General features: G+C 57.3%; 3 protein-coding genes across 3 annotated transcripts; 1 reads left to right on the top strand and 2 right to left on the bottom strand.

The window, feature by feature from the left end:
- Positions 1-1841: 1841 nt before the first annotated feature.
- PPP4C (protein phosphatase 4 catalytic subunit) lies at positions 1842-9427 on the top strand. The gene is made up of 9 exons (XM_027613833.2): positions 1842-1953; positions 2185-2347; positions 5929-5980; positions 6571-6621; positions 6838-6939; positions 7505-7678; positions 7769-7895; positions 8695-8884; positions 8971-9427. The coding sequence occupies exons 2-9, from the start codon at positions 2250-2252 to the stop codon at positions 9098-9100; spliced, it is 924 nt and encodes a 307-aa protein (XP_027469634.1). The 5' UTR covers positions 1842-1953; positions 2185-2249; the 3' UTR covers positions 9101-9427.
- Positions 9428-10214: 787 nt separating this feature from the next.
- On the bottom strand, positions 10215-13980 carry TBX6 (T-box transcription factor 6). The gene is made up of 8 exons (XM_027613597.2): positions 13863-13980; positions 13545-13779; positions 12320-12587; positions 12088-12234; positions 11934-12004; positions 10781-10854; positions 10513-10696; positions 10215-10428 (listed from the first exon to the last, which is right to left on the bottom strand). The coding sequence occupies exons 1-8, from the start codon at positions 13978-13980 to the stop codon at positions 10215-10217; spliced, it is 1311 nt and encodes a 436-aa protein (XP_027469398.2).
- A 1142-nt stretch (positions 13981-15122) lies between these two features.
- YPEL3 (yippee like 3) lies at positions 15123-18318 on the bottom strand. The gene is made up of 4 exons (XM_027611630.2): positions 17466-18318; positions 17319-17362; positions 16997-17105; positions 15123-15607 (listed from the first exon to the last, which is right to left on the bottom strand). The coding sequence occupies exons 1-4, from the start codon at positions 17715-17717 to the stop codon at positions 15518-15520; spliced, it is 495 nt and encodes a 164-aa protein (XP_027467431.1). The 5' UTR covers positions 17718-18318; the 3' UTR covers positions 15123-15517.
- Between the last annotated feature and the right edge of the window lie 879 nt (positions 18319-19197).

The raw sequence follows: 19197 nt of genomic DNA, 5'->3' as shown, positions 1-19197 counted from the left end.
GGTGTTCAGGCCAGGGAGGGCCACGGGAGGTGTCAGAGCCTAGAAGAGTCCTTTCTCTTTGTCCTTGTGAGGCAGGAGAAAATCGAATGGGTTGGGAGAGGACCTTCGTACATTGTTTTACGCTTGCCCAGGGCTTCAAGAAGAGAGCTTGTGAAATTTTCTTCCCACCATCAAGGGCTTCGCCCCCTTTTGCCAGCAGCACCTGATAAGGCTCACAGTTGGGGACTACGTGTGTAACTGTTAGGTTCAGCTGCACTTTTAGACCCAGAATTTAGAGGTGCAGAAGAGGTGCCCCTGTGACAAAAACAGTCGCTGACAAAAGCCAACATTTCCCGAGTGCTGTGACCCAGGTGACAGAAGTGATCTATATATAAGTAGGTGCTTCATGCTTAAGGCCGTATTGCCTGAGATTGCCCTTTCTTGAGGAAGACAAGATTATTAATACATATGTCCTTCATCTACACTGTTGAGCTGGTCTGTTTTCCCATCTTAACAGGGGATGGGATTAGAACTGGCTTCTTAATTAATCTTCTTTGGGCTGGGGAAGCCCTTGACAAACCTGGAATCCCTTTCCAAAGGGGCCTCAGCTACACAGAACTGTGGGGCTCAGGTTCCGGCTTAAGCCCTGAGCTAATGTAGCTGCTGTATTCCATGTAGCCAGAAGGAAGGCCCTGCACTTAACCCCTGTGCCAGCCATGTCTTGGACCCTTCCCCGGACACCCAGGCTGAGGTGTAGCAGTAATCGGCTCTTCTGAGCTGTTAAATTAGATCCTGGTCATAACCGGGGACCTCGTGAGTCTTGCCATTTCCTGAATTTCCTGATACGAGGCAGTTTGCTGTCTGAGCTTCCCTCTAGAGGGAGAAAATAATCTTAACTATTGTGGTCTCTCTGGCCTTAATGGAATCCCTGTAGTGATGCTCCTAGAACTGACTCGGACCTTCTAGGAGTTTTAAGGACTCGGTCCTTTCCTTCAATGCACATTTGCATGTTGCCTACATACAAAACCAAATCCACTCTTAGTGCTCCTCTAAACTTTGGCCTCACTTCTGTACCTAGCCTCACAATTCTCTGTGAAACGAAGTAAAGCAAATAAAAATGGAAGGTCATCAGAAGATAGCAAAAATGACTTCAAAAGGGAGCAGCCTGTGTAAAGGCTCAGATACCACAAAGCGTGCATCATCTCAAGTGTCAGTTTGGGGCTTTGGACCTTTTTAACAGTGAATTCCAGAACGTGTAAGTGATAGGTGGAGAAACTAGAACGGATTCCTTAAAAAAAAGGAATACAACTTGGCGGACAAGAGGAAGCAACTGAGGGATGTCGGGGACTCTTCTGGAATCAGGGAGGTCACGACTGAGATGTAAGCTAGGTGTGAGCAAGGTGGCCTCCTTTTCTGCCTCTCACTTCAGAGGTCCTCTATGGCAGAGAGTTCCCCGGGGCCGTGGAAAGAGATTTGGACAGGATTCCTCCGTCCACTGAACACGTATTTAGGTATGCCTACTGTGCCCGGCCGTGTTCTAAGCACTGGGGCTTCAAGGGTGACCCTCAGGGACTATAATGGGGGAGGCCGACGCACACATAAAATCAAAACGTGCAACGAAGTTACAAGCGGAGCCGTAGCTCAGCTTGCTTCCCTCACTGAGACCCGAAGGGAGCGGACTGAGGTGTCCAACTGCCCGAGCAGCACCGGCCCGCAGGCCCCGGTCACCCCCGCCCACAAGCTGCGGACATCCGGTTCCGTCGCTCATTTCCATTCTTAGCTCGAGAGGTGGGGTTAGGGGCGCGGCGCGGGAGGGGGAGGGTGTGTATGACGCCACATCCGGCGCGCGGCGGAACTGGTCCCTCTTTGCTTCCGCGGCGGGGCCGGAAGTAGAAGCGGCGGTGGCGGCGGCCCAAAGCGTAGGGAAGGAGGAAGGCAGGGAGCCCAGGAGCGGGAGCCGGAGTCGCGGCGGCGGTAATAGTCTGAGACCCCTCTAGGCCACCGTCCCGAGCGCGGGACCGCGGGGTTCGACGGCAGTTAGCGGGGAGCGGCCAGGGCCGTGGGACTTTGGGGGTCCCGGGGCCGATGTGAGGGGAGGCGAGGGTGGGGGGGCCGGGCCAGCTTCAGGATGGAGTTGCCTCCCTGCCTCCCCCCGGCGCCCCCTACGGACATTCTCATCCACGGGCTCGTCTTCGCCTTTCTCAGGAGACCCCTGTGCGGTGCGGAGGGGGCGACGGCCCCGGCTCTGACCCGCGCCGGGGGGGTGGGCCATGGCGGAGATCAGCGACCTGGACCGGCAGATCGAGCAACTGCGGCGCTGCGAGCTCATCAAAGAGAGCGAAGTCAAGGCCCTGTGCGCTAAGGCCAGGTGAGCCGGGTGGCCCCGCTGCCCAGGGGTTCCGACCTGGGGCAGACCCAGCTGAGAACTTGGGGCCTGGCTTATCCTGGAATCTTTCCCAGAGAGACGCAGACTAGGGCCACTTCCCTCGAGGAGCAACCAGCCTGTTGGGAGAAGACAGACCTGGAGAAAGATACTTAAAAGTATTAGGTGATGTGTTTTCAGTGGCGTTAGAGAGTTATGAAAAGTACTTAGGAAGCTCAGGGAGACCACCCTACTTGTCGGGGGAGCAGAGGTTTCTTGGAGGAACTGAACTTTGGGGATAGGCCTTGAAGAATAAGATGATAAAAGGGGGTGTCCACAGAAATTCAAGGCAGGAAAGCTAAAGACTCTGTAGTTTATGAAATTCTTTTTAATTCTAAGAACAACCCCTAAAGGCGGGTGGTATTGTCCCCATTTTGCAGGTGAGGACTCTTATGTTCAGAGTCAACCAGCAAGTAAGGGATGGAGTCTGAAGCCAGAGCTCCATGTCCTGTCTCTTTTCAGGCCTTAATGCAAGATGGTGGAGTTGGATCACCTCGTGTTCAGTGTGAAATGGTAGCAAATAAGCCAGAGTAGAATTAAATCTGACTGAAGGGAGGCCCGTGGGAAGTAGGATAATGTGGTGGTTAAGAGCTCTGGCTTTGGAATGTGATGATTCTAGGTTGGAATGTGAACCCTGCCACTTAACTGGCTGTGTTGGTGATCTCGAGGTTTCTGCACAGTGTCTTCATTTGTATAGTGGGAATAATAGTATTTAAGAAGATGGTGTGAAGAACCAGTAAAGTGGTGCTTGGGATGAGCTTAGCATAGTGCCTTGGTACAATGTAAGTGCTCAGCAGTCTTTAGGTGTTACTGTTAGGACTGGGTAGGAAGAGGGCATTGCCGGTAAGGACTGACGTCACCAGGGAAGGCCTCTAAGAGAAAGTGGCCTTGAAAGATGGAACTAATTTGGAGAGCTGATGGGAGCAGGGCCAGGGAGGAAGGACATTTCCAGTAGGATGAGAGCAGGAGTAGAGGCTCTGAGATGTGTGGGCACCAGTGAGACCACTTACCTGCCTCCCCCGAGGTACAGTTTCTCATCCAAGTACTAACCAGGCCCGACCCTGCTTAGCTTCCGAGATCAGACGAGATCGAGCGCGTTCAGGGTGGTATGGTCATAGACCCCCGAGGTACAGTTTGTGGCTTGCACCACGCTGGAGATTATGAGGAAAGAGCCAGCAGAATGACCATACATTTATTTGCTGAACAACAGGCCCACTATTATACAATAGGCCTTGTACTGACAAGCAGTTTTTGTCTTCTCCACAGCAGTCTTGTGAGGTTGGAACTATTTGCTACTTTTGACATGACTCCTAGAGGCCTCTTGACTTGACTGAGGTCACCCAGAGAGAAAGTGGCAGAGCTGGGTTCTGAACTTGTGGCTTTCAGCCTCTTGCTTGGCTCTACCTCAGACAGACCCACAGCGGCCAGACCAGGCCTGTTTGACAAACAAGCAAGGCCTCGTTTTAAATGCATGTCTGTGCCTCTGTGTTTTGCCAGCTAAAGAAAATTTCCCTGACTGGACTAGTCCCAAGGTGTTTTTAGTCATCCCTGTTCTCTCGGTTTTGAGTGGCATTTTTAGAAACTTAAACCAATTGTTGCTTGGCACCATTTTTTTTTTTTCCCTGTAAGACTCATCCTGCCCCAAGGGCCTGAATTGATTTGGTGGTGATGGTAGCTAGTTCTTGCTTCTAGAGATCTAGCCTCTGCTCTCTCTCTATATATCAGCATAGTAAGAGAGCAGAGGGTTTGTTTTTTGTTGTTTTTTTTTTTTTTTTTAAGATTTTATTTATTTATTTGAGAGAGTGAAACAGAGAGAACACAAGCAGGGGGAGAGGGAGAAGTGCTCCCCGCTGAGCAGGGAGCCCGATTGCGGGGCTCGATCCCAGGACCCTGAGATCATAACTTGAGCTGAAGGCAGACGCTTAACCAACTGAGCCACCCAGACGCCCCAGAGCAGGGGGGTTTGAATCAGGTGGTCTTCAGTATGAATTCCAGCTTTGTCACCTATAAACAGTGTAACCCTGGTCAAGTCACTCTACCTCTCGAAGACTTTGATGTCATTATGGAGCTCAAATGGGATTCTGCATATGTAGGGACAGGGACTGGGACTTCGACTTCGGCAGGCACTTCCTAAAGGTGGCATTTGTTGGCGGAAGTAAGGGTGGGCAGGTGTGAGCCCTGAGAGTGCGGATGATGTGCTGGGAGTGACAGAGCTGGGGTCGGAGGCTGGCCCTTGTTCCCAGACCCTGCTGGGCCCTGCCAGCACTGGGTGGGGGCGTTAGACCCGGAATCTGTGGGTGAAGCCGGCACAAATTCTTAGGGGATTGGGCTCCTGAGTTCCACTTCTTTCACTCTCCAGCTTTGTGACCTTGATCCTGCCCTTTTTTTCTCTAAGCTTCGGTTTCTCTGTCAGATGAGGATGCAAAGAACCTCCTGGGTCAGCTGGGAAGGTCATCACAAGCAGTTGATGTGGAAGGTTGTTGGACGCAAGGTGCAGTCCCAGTGGGAGGGCCTGGTTGCCGATGGGCCCTCAGACCCCTGCCAGGGCCTCTTTCCATTCTCACAAAGCCAAGCAAGCACACTTCCCTCCAGCCTTTGTCAGAGAGAGTGCTCTCAGGGACATAGGTAAAACCACGAGTTCTCTGAGCTCAGGGAGCTCCTAGTCTCCAAGCAGGAGGCTGGCAGAAAAAGGTAGGCGAGTGCCCAGGGCCCTCCCACACCAGAGCAGCTTGATAAAGGCGTCAGACCCCAGAGCCAGGCCTCTTGGTTCAAGTCCCCCCGTAGGACTGCGGCCAGTTTATTCATCTGAGCGGTGGGCGGCCTCACAGTACCTGCCTTTGGGGTTGGCTCTTCGGTTGTGTCATTGATGCAAGGCTCTTACTACGGTCCTGGGGCACAGCGTGACCTGGAGTGGTCACTGCTGCTGTCATCAAGGTTGAAATCTCGAAGCGTGGCACCTCTTCCATTGACTGTAATCGACCAAGTGGTTTTATGTCACGTACCCTCAAATAGCAATAGACTCCACTGCAGGGAGAAATGAAAGAACAAAGTTGTCACTCCCTCTAAATAAGGAAAAAGCACAGCGCATCACTTTGACGGTGTGTCTGATGACTGGGTGCCTTTGGATGGTCTGGGCGAGGCCTCCGTGATGGGCAGAGGGACTGTAAGCTCAACGGGGGACACGGTCTCAGAGCGCTCCAGGCCGAGGGAGCAGCGTGAGCCGAGGGCTCTGTGCGGAGAGGAGGTCTGTTTTCTGGAATAAGCCCTGGATGTGTGACAGAGGGCAGCAGGGAGGGTCAAGGCTCGGAAGGCCACTGCCTCCTTGGAAGGGCTTTGAATGCAGTTAAGAGCTGGGGCTCTGGCCTGTTGGCCTTGGGGAAGCCCCGTCAGCCCATCCTGGGGATCTTGCACACCTCACTCCTGCCCCCTAGAGATTCAAGGGGTACCTCATATCCTCCCCTCAAAAAGATGTGGAATTGGGCTGGGCTGGCCTGGCTGTGGTGACCCTGGTTTTCTCCTGTCTCCAGAGAGATCTTGGTAGAGGAGAGCAACGTACAGAGGGTGGACTCGCCGGTCACAGTGAGTACCGTCTGTCCTTTCAGAGCCTAGCTTGGGCTTTTAGGCACATGGGCATTCCCCTTAATCTTGGGGACTGCCAAGGTCTCCCCCTCTTCCCTGAGAGCCCAGAAAGCCCCGTGTATCTGCTCCCTTTCCTAGCTTCAAGGGAGCCTTGCTGTACCAAATGGATGTTATGGGAAGGCTCTTTTGATTTGTTGGGGGGATGCTCTTGGCCAGAGCAGAAGGCCTCTTAATATGGTGAGTGATTCTACTCCACACGTTCCTGTGTATTCTGTTATTAGTAGCTTTCTTCTGGGTTCTTTGAGGGGAACAGGGAGAGGAGGGGCCAGGTCCTCCAGAAGCTACAGGTCTAGCTGGAAAGACCTGGCTCTAGCTCTTCCACCCAGAATAGTTGGCACTCTGTGTGGGATGGGGTGTGATTCCAGACCAGGCGAAGCTGGGGTAGGAGAGTAGATTTTTGGCCCTGAGGAGTAGAGACTTCGCCAGGAGTGGTAAGGCGCTCTTGAAGCAGTGGGTGTTGTGAAGGCTGGTCCCTGGGAGCAGAGCTCTCAGACTGCCTGAGTTCCGACCCGCCTCTCCTCACTTCCCAGGTGTGCGGCGACATCCATGGACAGTTCTATGACCTCAAGGAGCTGTTCAGAGTAAGTGTGCGGAGACTCGGGGACAGGGGACCTGGGGGCTGACTGGAAGGCCCCTCTCATTGAGAATGGAAGCTTTGAACTTGGTGCGTGGAGTGTGGGTGAGAGGCCTCTAGTTAGGTGGGCCCTCCGAAAGATGGGCTGCCACTTGACTGGCAAATGGGCTACCATGGTAGGGGACATTTTGGGACCAAGCAGAATCATCTTCCCCCCCCGCAGGTGGGTGGCGACGTCCCTGAGACCAACTACCTCTTCATGGGGGATTTTGTGGATCGCGGTTTCTACAGCGTCGAAACGTTCCTCCTGCTGCTGGCACTTAAGGTGGGAACCCGGGCTCCGGGTGCCCGCAGCTGGGCCCTCAGACCTGAGCTGTCTGTGTCCTTTCCGCCCGCTCTCCTGCCTCATCCGCCTCCCGCTCTGAGCTGTGCTGCTGGGGTGCAGCTTGCTAGGGGGTGGGCAGAGCCGCTCTCCTCGGCTCAGGGGCGTCTGATGGGGCCCCTGGAGGAGGAGTCGGAGGTGCACGTTGGAGGGGAGGGAAGAGAGGCCCCCCCACTCCCGCCGCCGCCATGTTCAGAAAGTGGCAGGGCATTGAGTTCGCCTAGGTCCAGTATCCATTGGTGGGCGAGATGACAGGGCGCCTGGGGGTCTGGGGAAGGACTTGGTGGTGAATGAGTAAGTGTGTGGTTGATGGAGAGGGGTCAGCCTCAAATCCCCCGGAGGAGGGGCTGGGGCCCACGCGCTGGATGCAGCAGGATTCAGGCATGAGATGACAGGATTTGGCGTGGGGGTGGGGCTGACACCTGTGAGGAGGTCTGGGAGGGGTGGGTGAGGTGACAAGGGAGAGACAGAGCCCAGACCCCAGCCCCGTGTGCGTGGCTGCCCGCAGGTTCGCTATCCTGACCGCATCACCCTGATCCGGGGCAACCATGAGAGCCGCCAGATCACCCAGGTCTATGGCTTCTACGATGAGTGTCTGCGCAAATACGGCTCGGTGACCGTGTGGCGCTACTGCACTGAGATCTTTGACTACCTCAGCCTGTCGGCCATCATCGATGGCAAGGTAGGCCGGCCACTGGGCCCTGCAGGGATGGGATGGGTGGGAGAGACGCGGCGCCCAGCTTGCCTTTGCTCCTTTCTTGTCTCCCTGTAGATCTTCTGCGTGCACGGGGGCCTCTCCCCCTCTATCCAGACCCTGGACCAGATCCGAACGATTGACCGAAAGCAAGAGGTGCCCCACGATGGGCCCATGTGTGACCTGCTCTGGTCTGACCCCGAAGGTGAGGGCGGGTGGGCGGGTAGGAGCAGGCGGGCTCTCCCCTTCATTTGGCAGGAGACTGAGGGGCTCCTGTGGTAAAAGGGACAGTTAAAGGTTGAAGTGTGGAAGGGACAGTTGGGCCAGGCGGTGGGGAAGAGCAGAGCGGGGCTGGTCTCCACCGGCACCCTCGGTGAGGAGGTGCGTTGAGCTTGGAGAGGGGTTGGGCATGTGTATCATCGCTCAGAGGCTTGTTTGGGACAAAACCATCTGTGCCCTCAGTGTGAAGGACCTTCTGCAGAGGGTAGACTCCCAGAATGCTGGCCCCATGAGGATCCCTCCTTTTGTGGGGTTCCCCGGCTCGTCTGGAGCAGAGCCAGGATTGAAAGCCGAGTCTCCCAAATACCCGTCCAGAGCTCCTTCTGTGATAACACAACCTCTGCTCAGTCACTGCCCTGCCCAGCTGCCTGGCTGCCCCTCCCAGGGTGGCCGGGACAGCCCTCTTCACACGTGCTGGACCCACAGGGTCATGATCAGCGCCTCCTTTCGCTTTCGGGTACACCTGTTTGGCCAGTAAATCACATGGTCACTGAGGACGGGGCAGCTCCAGCTCTCAGAAAATGCTCCCTCCCTTGGAGCTTCTCTGCTCCAGCATTTGCTGTCCTGTCTCCAGGATTCCCCAGAACACACTCGGGCCCCGGGCTCTTGCCCCATGGGCCTGACTGGGAGAAAGAAATAGGGTGTTCTCTTTCGAAGGGCAGTGGGCACCAGAGAAGCCTTGAGGACACCCCCCCCCCCCCGATCCCTACCTTCCTTTGCCTCAGACACAACAGGCTGGGGCGTGAGCCCCCGCGGGGCTGGCTACCTGTTTGGCAGTGACGTGGTGGCCCAGTTCAATGCGGCCAACGACATTGACATGATCTGCCGTGCCCACCAACTGGTGATGGAAGGTTACAAGTGGCACTTCAATGAGACTGTGCTCACTGTGTGGTCGGCACCCAACTATTGCTACCGGTGAGCTGCCTGGGCCAGGAGGTCGAGGTGGGGGCGGGGAGCCCTGCTGACCCACTCCTCTGACGCTGCCGTCCTCCTGCTCGCAGCTGTGGGAACGTGGCAGCCATCTTGGAGCTGGATGAGCATCTCCAGAAAGATTTCATCATCTTCGAGGCTGCTCCCCAGGAGACCCGGGGCATCCCTTCCAAGAAGCCCGTGGCCGATTACTTCCTGTGATCCCTCCAGCCCCTGCCCCTCCCAGCCTCTCTGGCCCTCGGACCACTGTGACTCTGCTCCCGTCTCCCTACGGAGGCTGGGCATCCGGGGGTGGGGGGCCGTCTGGGCTCTGCTCTCCCCCCAAAGAGGGCACTGTGAGGGTGAGGACTTTCTCTGGAGAGGCTCGGAGCCTCAGCTCCATGTTCCTCTCCTTTCTCCCCACTTGAACCATGGAGTTTCCAATAATTTTTTGGTTTTCTTTTTTCCTTTTTTTTTTTTTTGTTTGTTTTTAGATAAAAAATTTTGAGAGAAAAAAAAGAAAAATTCTAATAAAAGGAGAAAAATGGTCTTTGGGTTTGTGTCAGACTTGATTGGTAATGAGCAGCGCCGCCGGCCTGGGACCTGGGAGTTGCGCAGAGCACCTTGACTGCCCCGGAGCCTCCTGGTCTATATCCAGTGACAGTGACTGTTCCCAGAAGGCTTGCCACGGGCTAGGTAGAGGGCTGGGTTCTCAGAAGCAGCCTTATTTAATTCTCAAAACTAGTGAGTGTCAGGACATTCAGATTTCCCCATTTCCCTGAAAAGGAAGTAGCCCCAGAGCCGTTGATTTACCTGCACGAGGTCAAGCAGCTGGAAAGTGGCAAGTTGAAATCGGGGCCCAGGTCTCCCCACAAAACCTTCACTGGCCCGGCCCTGCCCAGGGCTAAGCAGCATTAGCCGACGTTTCTAAAGCACTGAGATCTTTTTAAGTTTTATTAACAAAAATACTCTGGTCCTGAGAACAGACTGGTGTGGCCTGCACTGGGGCAAGGGGGTAGAACTTGCGGAGCCCGAGGGTGAGGCCCAGGAGGTGGGAGTGCTGGGCAGTGGCCCCATTTGGCCAGGCAGAGCCTCCCTGCATTCACACGGAGGTGAGAGCCTGGAAGGGGAAACTGGCCCCAGCAGGACTCCCAGCAGCTTAGCCAGGGCTTTGAAGCCGGGGTGGGTGGGAGTGAAATCAAAGTGTGAAGTGGGGTGGTGGGGGAGGCCCCAGGCAGCCATTTGGTGTGGGGGATGGGGCCAGCAGGCCTGGGGGAAGGGCAGCGGAGGCCTGTGATGGAAGACAGGGAGGGAGGCAGAGGGGCCCAGTGAGAGCTCAGTACATTGGTTTGGAGCCCACATCCAGGTAAGCCCCAGGGCCGGGGTAGGCAAGGGGGAAGGGGCCCCCCTGGAGGAAGTGCGAGGCGAAGGGTGCCGGGGGTGCAGCCCCTGGGTATCCTGAGCCCCCCGGACCAGGCTGCAGCTCCAGGAACGTAGCTGAGTAGGGGGCCGGACGCCCTGAGTCTGGAGCCTCAGGGAAGCTGGGGTTCCTGAAGGAGAGAGAGGTGTCAGAACAGGGGAGAGGGACCCCCCCAACCTTGAACAGCCCAGCTCTGCGCCTTTGTCCCACTCGCCTGGTTGGAAGGTGACTGGGGGCCCCATGAAAAGCCGCCGGGTGCAGAAGGTAGGCTTGGGCGCTGGAGCCACCACACGGAGGAGCTGGGGCTGGGGCAGCTTCGCGGGGGGCCTGGGCCTGCTCTGCATCCGGCTCGCGGACATCCCCACCAAGCGTGGAATCGCAGGGACCGCCTGGTGCATCTGGGGAGACGGAGGGGACAGGCTGGGCTAAGGAGGACTGGCAACCTGAGCACTGGCCCCCGTCACTACTGAGACTACGCTCACCTCCACTCCCATAGGCCTCTGCGGCTACCGGCTCTGGGCCCCGCAGTTTCCTCTTCACACGGGCATCTCGCTCCCTGGAGAACAGTGACAATGATGATGATGGTGACGGTGATGATGATGGTGATGATGATGGTAATAACAGCACTTGCCAGGTGCCAGGCATTTCACCCTCCCAGGGACCCTGTCGGGTAGGTGCCATTATTATACCCATTTTACAGATGAAGGAACTGAAGGCCAGAGAATTAAGTGACTAGAAAGCGGCGGAGCTGGGCTCAATTTCTCCCTTAAAACTTTCCAATGCTTTCCTATTGCATGTATTGCATTCGGGAAACTGCTTCTCAAGCTAGAAGGCCAGGGCATGGTCTGAACCCAGCTCATCCCGCCTGGCTTGCCAAGCCATCATTAGCTATCTTGCCGCCGGACTCGGGAATCCTCTTCTGTCTGCCCCTGCTCCCCTGTTTAGCTCATCCTTGTCTCAGTTCCCGTTCTTGTCTCACTTCCTCAAGGAAGTCCTCCCGACCTCCCACAGCACGACACAACCTCCCTCATGACATCTGTCCACAGTTTACATTTGTTCGGGTGACCCTTTGATTAATGGCTGCCTGACTGTACATGCCTTGAGAGAGCCAGAGTCCCCAATAAACCTTTACTGTCCAACGTAACGTGGCTTCCCTTCGCCTCTGACTTGCCGCTTCCACTCCAGGCACACCCCAGGTGCCATCCTCCCTCAGGGCCGTCGCATAGGCTGTTCCCGCTTCTTTGTCCCGCTTTTCTCAGATACCCACTATACGTCCTTCAGGACTTGTCCAGGCCTCTAATCTAATACATACCTCACTCCGATCCTTCCTGTCTTCCTTCCTTCCTTCATTTCTTTTCTCTTCAAAACTTATCCCTAACATACTATATTTTACGTATTTCTCTCTGTCTACTTGCCTACTCTGTCCCCTCGAGTATCAGTCCCGTTAGGGCAGGGGCTTTGGTTTTGTTCACTGATGGATCTCCAGCACCTAGAACTGTGCCTGGCACACAGCAGGTGCCAAATAGGAAGCAATGAGTGAATAAATGTCTTTACTTACCACTGTGTTCCTGGCACACCGTGGTCAGCTCACAAACATTTGCTGAATGAACGAGGGAATGAATGAACAATGCCTACCTCTTACAGTTTCTGCCATTCTCCCGGAAGCCCTTGGCAAAGGGATTGGCTGCGATCTTCAACTGTGTGATCTGGGGACACACACATCCAGGGGTCAAAGCTCCCATGGCCCCGGGGGCAGGGCCCACTGCCGCCCTCAAGCGGGGTCACTTACCCGCGGGTTCTGGTAGGCTGTCACAGAGATGAATGTGGTCTCAGGGAAGCGGAAGGAGGCGACGCCGCCCCAGTGCTGGCTGCAGAGCTGGGCTGCCCGCACCAGGTGTATGCGGGGCTGGTACTTGTGCATGGAGTGCAAGATCAGCTGGGAGAAAAGGACCGAGCTGACTCCCTGCCTGGGGCCCCACCCCCACCCCTCAGCCTGTCCTCCCTGCCGGCCGGGGCCTCACATGGCCGTGGGGGTCCAGGGTGCTGTTGGTGAGCTTGACACGGTGGAAAGACACAGGCTGCCGCATCCAGTGGGCGCCCGTGGCAGGAGAGTCAGGGTGAATGTAGACGCGGTCAGGCAGGCGGGGCTCCGCCTTGCCGCTGGGCTCCCAGCGCCGGCCCTGCCAACGGTAGCGAGCCCCATCCACTGGAACCACATCCAGAAGAAACAGGTAGCGGGCCTCGGGGTCCAGGCCAGTGACTGATACTCGACAAGCAGGGAACATGCGCCTGGACAGGGGAGGGGATGGGAGAGGCCTGGCACTACCCACTGGCCAGGAGTGGGCACAGCGCCGGCAGGGGCCACGGCCACCGCGGGCTCACCCAGCTTTGTCAGAGAAACATCCAGGGAGGTGGAATTAGAATTCAGAGGGCAGGGTCTTCGAGCTGGAGGCTTGTCTCATCCCATTTTACACACGGGAAACAGGACAGACAGGAGATCTGACCAGGGTCACACAGCAGATTAGGAGCAGAGCCCGGACCCCTGACTCCTTAGCCCCTCCAACTCCACTGCAGAAGCGGTGGCGACACACTTCTGTCCCTAAAATCTTGCCAGGGGTCTGCTGCTCCCTACTCTGGTCTCCTCACCTAATCTCCAGCACCAGAGTCTACACCGCTGGCCAAACCTGCTTCAGGAAAAAAAAATGTCCTGCCTGCATCGAGGCAGAGGACTTAGCATGCTCGGGCCCGAGCTCCCGGCCTAGAAAGACACGGGCCACACACTGACCACATCCCTGCCTCCAGGGTGACCCCAGACCTAGTCATATACTGACCCTGATCCCGGCCAGATTTCCCTGAATGCTGGTCACTGGCTGGCCCTTGACCCTAGTCATAGTCTGAACGCTGGCTCCAGCCGCAGGCTGACCCCCGGTCTGGGCCACAAATGAACCTATAACCCAGCCAGACTTTCTGACCCAGACCCAGAATGACATAGGACCCTTGCGATAGGTTGTTCCTTAAATCAGCTACAGATTCCACAGACTGACCCTTGGCCCTTGCCACCGAATGACCCCTAATCCAGCCTTAGAGTAACCCTTGACCCAGGCCACACTTGCACCCTGAACTTAGGCAGAGCTCTAGACCCTCTAGCAACCCCCAAACCTAGCCCCATCACCAGGAACTCTGCCTTTCCCAAAAGACCCCCACCAGGAACACACTGGGCCCTTTGACCCTGGCCCAGCCCCTCACCTCCCAGCTTTGGTGATGATCATCTCTGTTCCCACAGAATTGAACTCTTTCCACAGCTCTCGGTTCTCCAGGCTCAGGCTGACTCCAGGGAGCGAGTGAAGGGCTTCTGGGGCTGGGGGGGCCGGCTCAGTGCCCAGGGCTGGGGGCAGCGGGGGCAAGGGTGGGGGAGCGGCCAGGGTGCAGGGAGCAGCCTCAATCCCGGAGAGGAAGCAATCCAACTTGGGAGTGTCCAGATCTGGAGATGGGGGCAGAATGAGGAGCCAGTAGAGGGCCACAGCCCCCCACGGTCCCTACACAGGAGCTGATCCCCATGCTCACCAGGGTAGCGGTAGCCCTCTGCCAGGGCAGGCGGGAAGCTGGAATCTGTCCCCGGCTGGGGGGGCCCAAGGCGGTAGCCTGTCCCCAGGGAGGAGTACAACTCTCGTGGATGGTACATGGATGGAGTAGTCCTGTCTGGCCTCAGGTCACGCTGCCTAGAGTCAGTCCCCCGGTGCTGAGAGATGCCCCCTTTATAGCTCACAGCTCAGCCCCTTCCAGACCCAGGATCACAGCCCCTCCCCTATTTGGGGCCCTGGAGTTGGGCTGGGGTGGAGACCCCTGGGGCCTGGAAGGGGTCCAAGAGGGGGCCGGATACCTGGGTACCCTCCCCTTCTCTCCCCCCCACCCCAGGCTTCATTAGCTCCGACCCCCTGCCCCCTCATTACATAATTAACTCCTCGGCCTGATTGATCCCCGGGGGCTCGACAGGGACGCAGTTTGGCGCTTCCGGCCAGCTGGTCCCCGTTCCCACGGGGGGAGCCCCGGCTAGGGATAAGCTACTCAGGGGCGGGGCCTGGACCCTGGGATGGAGCCTAGAGTCCTGGGGCAGACCTTGGCGCCCCAGACTTTTCTAGCAGGTACCCCCAACCCCCTTCACTTGGAGGCCAGGGCTTGGAGGGATGAAGCATGACTGGAGGGAAAGAGCAGGGCTGGAGGGACTTGGCCTGAGCTTATTGTTACGCGGGGCACTGGGGACCTTGAGGAGTCCGCAGCCGAGGCCCGAACCCTGGAGGCCTTCCTTCCTGCTTCCCATTCTGCAAAACCTCCACCCTCCGCAGAGTCTCCAAAGTGCAGAAGCACGCACAGTTCAGACAGTCTCTGACGGCCGGCGCCGGAGTTTCCCAGAAGGTCCCGCGCTGGGGAATCCTCGGAACTACATTTCCCAGCAGGCCCAGCGCCGAGACTCGGTGTGAAGGAGACGGACAGATGCCGCTGGGGCCGCTGGAAATTGTAGTCGCGACGAGAGGGGCGGTGAAACCGGCGGCGCAGAGCGCTTGCCTCTAGGCGGCGGCAAAACGCTAGAGCAGAGACGGCGCAGATCAGCCGAGGTCAAGGCCTAGGCGGGCAGAGTGGGGTCGGGAAGCTCCATGGGCAGTGAGATCGGTCCTGGGTCTCAGGGCTGAGCCCCCGGCGCGCAGACTCCTGGCTTTGACCGCAGTGCCTACCCCATGCCATGTGGGGCCCAGAAAAGAACAGGTCTCCAGAGGCAGGAATCTGCATTTGAGTCCCCCTTTCCCGGATTCCACGTGAGCCTGGGGCTGTCTCCACTCCATTGTTTTATTATGTACAAACGCTACAGAACGAGGGGAGCAGACACGCGTGGGGTAAGAGGGGCCCGGTGGGAGGAGTTCACAGGGCAGACGGTGCACCGGGGCCGGGGGAGCAGCACACGGGCCATATCTATAGGGCAGGCGGGGCAGGAAGGGGTTAAAAACGAGATCCAAGCCAGCCAGATCGCAGGGAGGTGTGGGGGTGTCGTCCACCTTCTGATCTCCCCCCAAGGTCACAGTGCATGCAATAAAATATATGTACAGGAGCTGGATCCTTCCTCTGCAGGGGCCCTGAGGGTCCAGAGCCCCCTTCTCGTGGAGGGAAGCCAGTGGCGCCCGCTGGCGGCCAGGCCGGGCTCGAGCCACATGCGGCAGGAGCAGGGGTCAGTCCCAGCCGTTGTCTTTGATCATGTGGTTGAGTTCAATGATGTACTTCCCCTCTTTGTACTTCTGGCTGCTCTCGAAGGCCTGTTCCTGAAAAGAGGGGAGAAGACATCATCCCTGGAGCAAAGGCTTTACCAAAAGGGATCGGGGTTGGGGAGCAGGTATGACTGGCCCCATTTTACATATAACAAAACTGCAGAGAAGCCCGACCACCCGGCCACAAGACACAGAGCTGGTAAATGACAGAGCCAGGTTTCTCACTAATGGGACAGACCAAACTCTCTGAATTACCGGTACTTTTTAAGTACTAATGTTGGCGCCAACAGAGAGGGTATGGAAGTTTCTAAAAGATCCAGGGATTACAGACTTTTAGCTAAAGGCCTGTTTTGATCTATGCAATGTGTTTTGTTTGGCCAGCAGAGAGTTTAGTAAAAATAACTTTAAAGTACCAAAATATAGGTGAGGCCAGGCTCACTCCAGTTTGCCAGAGACTGCCCCTTCCCTCCCCAGAGCTATGTTGCCCCTTTTGCAGACCCACAGTATCTTGGCCCTGCAAGCACTTGAGTTTTTGACCTCTGGATCAGGCCATCTCTTTATATGACAGAGGTCCAGAGAGGTTGAGCCACCCATCTGGGGACACAGAGCAAACGTGTGGCAAGGCCAAGGGTGAACTCAGGTTAGGGCAGCCTGCCTGGGGCATCCACCCCACAAAGGTACCACAGCTCCAAGTGATGCCCGAGGAGCCCTGGCCCTTGCCATTTCCCAAGAGCATCTTCTCTTGCCGCATCTAATCTGATCCCCGTAACAATTTTGGGTGTCAGGTGGTGGCTTTCTCCTCCATTGCCTGATAAGGAAATGAGACTCAGGGTAGTGAAATCAGACCCTGGACAGCAGCTGTAGCAATGAGGGCAGTGAAAAGGAGGCTCATGGACCCAAGCTCCATGTTGCTGTGGGGTCTTGGGCAACTTCTCTGAACCTCTGAATGGCAGTGGAAGCTGGCCGTCAAGGATGTGGAGTTAAAAACAAACAAAACACACAGCCAGGATTCTGGTCCATATGCTGTTCCTTACAGTTGTGTGATCTTGGGAAAGTTACCTAACATCTCTGGGCCTTCTTTTCTTCTGTGAAGTGGAGTTAATAATAGATTCTACCCACAGGATTGTTGTAACGACGGAATGAGATAATGTGTGCCAAGCACACACAACAGTGCATGGCCCATAAGCCCTCAATAAATGGTCATTCTGATGGTGGCCTCATCTCTAAGATGGGGTGAGGAGAGCGATGGGTGGAGAGAAAAGTTCTGGAAGCCCTTGCAGGATGTGACAGAAGACAGCATGGCCAGGGGATGAAAAGACAGTCTGACTTGTGGGAGCTGGGCCTGTGCGCTCTGAAAGAGGACCACATGACTCCTTGTGAGGAGGAGGAGGTGATGTGAGGTTGGGTTAACGGGTAGCCTGGGGTCAGAGGTCACAGACTCACATATTTCCAGCCCAAAGTTGTCTTGCAGTTCTCGCAGTGGATGTCAGCGACAGCATGGAGGCCTGTCAGCAGCACCCGCTCCTCGGCTGGCCCGCAGCCCACGTTCACCCTGTGGGGACATGGGGGCAGTCCCAGGGAGGGTCCCGCCATCACAAAGCCCCCCTCTAGCTTGTATCCAACTGTGTCTGTCCTTAGCATCCAAGAGAAGGGCCATCACATCTTCCAACCTGAATCAGGGGACTCTGGGAGTCTCGGCATGATGCCAGGGGTCACAGGTCACAAGAGAGGTCAGGGAAAGAAAGAAGGGGGACCGAATACTCACACAGAGTTGAAGAGGTAGGCACGCCCCTGACTGCCCTGGAAGGACTAAGAGTGGAAGGGAGAAAGGAAGGGAGTCAGGGCTATTGGTGGAGAGTTGCCAGGTAGCCCTTCTAGCCTCTCATTCCAGCCCCAACCGTGACCTGGTTACCTTGGAGATGAGGTCGTCGTGGTTGGCCAGGTGAGCGCGGCAGTGGGCACAGCTATACCTCCGGTGACAATCATCCAAGTAGGCCTGAAACGTCTTGGGCTTTGAAATCCGCACCATGGCGGGGGCCGGGGGCAGTGGCCCCACGCGGGGAGCAGCCCACGGGGAGCAGAGGGAGCCCAGTGCCTGCCGGGGAGGGAGTGAGTGGGCTGTCAGGCCCCGGGGCCACATACATTCAGGCACACCCAGGGCCATGGGGACTCTGTCACACTTGGCTGCTGTCTCTTCTCCCCAGAGCCAGCAGCTTCTCTCCAGGGGCCAGAGCTGGCTCAGTTTCGACTCACTGAGGAGGCCTCAAGTTGCATCATGGGGAAACTGAGGCTTGGAGGAGCCTGAGGTGAGTCACCCATCCACTTCCGGCCTCACCCCTGCTGACCTGGCTACTGAAGCTGGAGGAAGGGGTTTTAGAGTGGATGAGCTGTCAGTTCTGGTTTAGGGGGAAGTATGGAGGGATTAGGAACTGGATGGTCCTTAGGTCCTTAGGACCTCACCTGAACTGCCAAGGGCGGGGGTGGGGTGGGGTGGGGTGGGTGGGGAGTGGGGGGAACGCGGCTCCACTTGAGGTACAGGGAGTTCACCTGGGGAGAGGGTTCCTCACCTGGAGAAGGCAGAGGCCCTCACTGAAGGTGGAGGGTCACCTAGGAGGGGACGGGCTCTTACCTGGGGGGGCGCCGAGGCCTTGTCTGTGCCGAGGGGCTCTTACCTGCATCGCGGAGCCTTACCTGAGACCCCGGGGCTCACCTGGGGCGCAGGGGTGGGGGGCGGGCGCCGGGGGAAGGGGGCAGTCCTCGCTGGCGGGGCGGGGGCCCGGGGCGACGCGCAGCCCTGACGATGCGGGCCTCACCTCGCCTGGGCGCGCGGGGGCCCGGTCCGCCGGGGTCTGGCCTGGGAGTGGGGGGCGCTCCTGGTGGGCGCCGTCCCCCCCGGCCCAGGTTCGCAGCCGCCGCGACTTGTTTACACCGAGACCAGCTGCTGCCGCCGCTGCGGCGGGAGGGGGAGGGGGCCGGCCTCCGGTCCCGGCGGTCGCCGTGGCCAATCGGCGCGCCGCATGCAAATGAGGGGGCGCGTCACACAGCGGCCAGCGCAGGCCCGGGCTGCCCTTCCCCCTGCTCCCCGCTCCGGCCGGCCCGGAAATGCGGCTGCGGCCGCAACCCAGCCCGCCGGCCCCGCGGGCCCGGGGCGCGTCGCGTGTCTGGCCTCCCGCCGTCCCCGAAGGGGCCCGGCTCTTTGGTGCCAGACCTGGCGCGGGGTTAGGAGGGGGATGGTGTCTGGACGCACGTCCCCGGGGAAATAAGAGTCATGATTATCGCGTTCAGCCACCGCCCGTGCCCCACTCTTAATCCCCGCAGCAATCCTATGAGGCGGCTTTTGCTATTGTTCCCGTTTAACGGGGGAGCAGAGGTCAAAGAGGTCCAGCAGCTCTCCCGAGGTTATCCAGCTGGGAAGAGGCAAAGTCGGGATTCACTTTGGTCGGATTCCACGGTCTTCGCCCTAGCAAAAGGCACCAGGGAAAGGCTCTTGGCACAGAAGAGCTAACGGTGCCCATCCGCTTTAAGCCTCTGGGAGCCAAAGCCTCGGAACAAAGCCAGTTCCTACTGTTGAGCATCACCTCTTCCAGGCAGCCTCCTTTGATGCCCTTGCCTCTGCAGGCACGGTTAGTTTACACAGGCTTCTA

This window comes from Zalophus californianus, chromosome 10 (assembly GCF_009762305.2).
Source record: "Zalophus californianus isolate mZalCal1 chromosome 10, mZalCal1.pri.v2, whole genome shotgun sequence".
Taxonomy (NCBI): domain Eukaryota; kingdom Metazoa; phylum Chordata; class Mammalia; order Carnivora; family Otariidae; genus Zalophus; species Zalophus californianus.
Note: the sequence above shows the minus strand (reverse complement) of the source record. Positions and strands in the feature narration are given on the sequence as shown.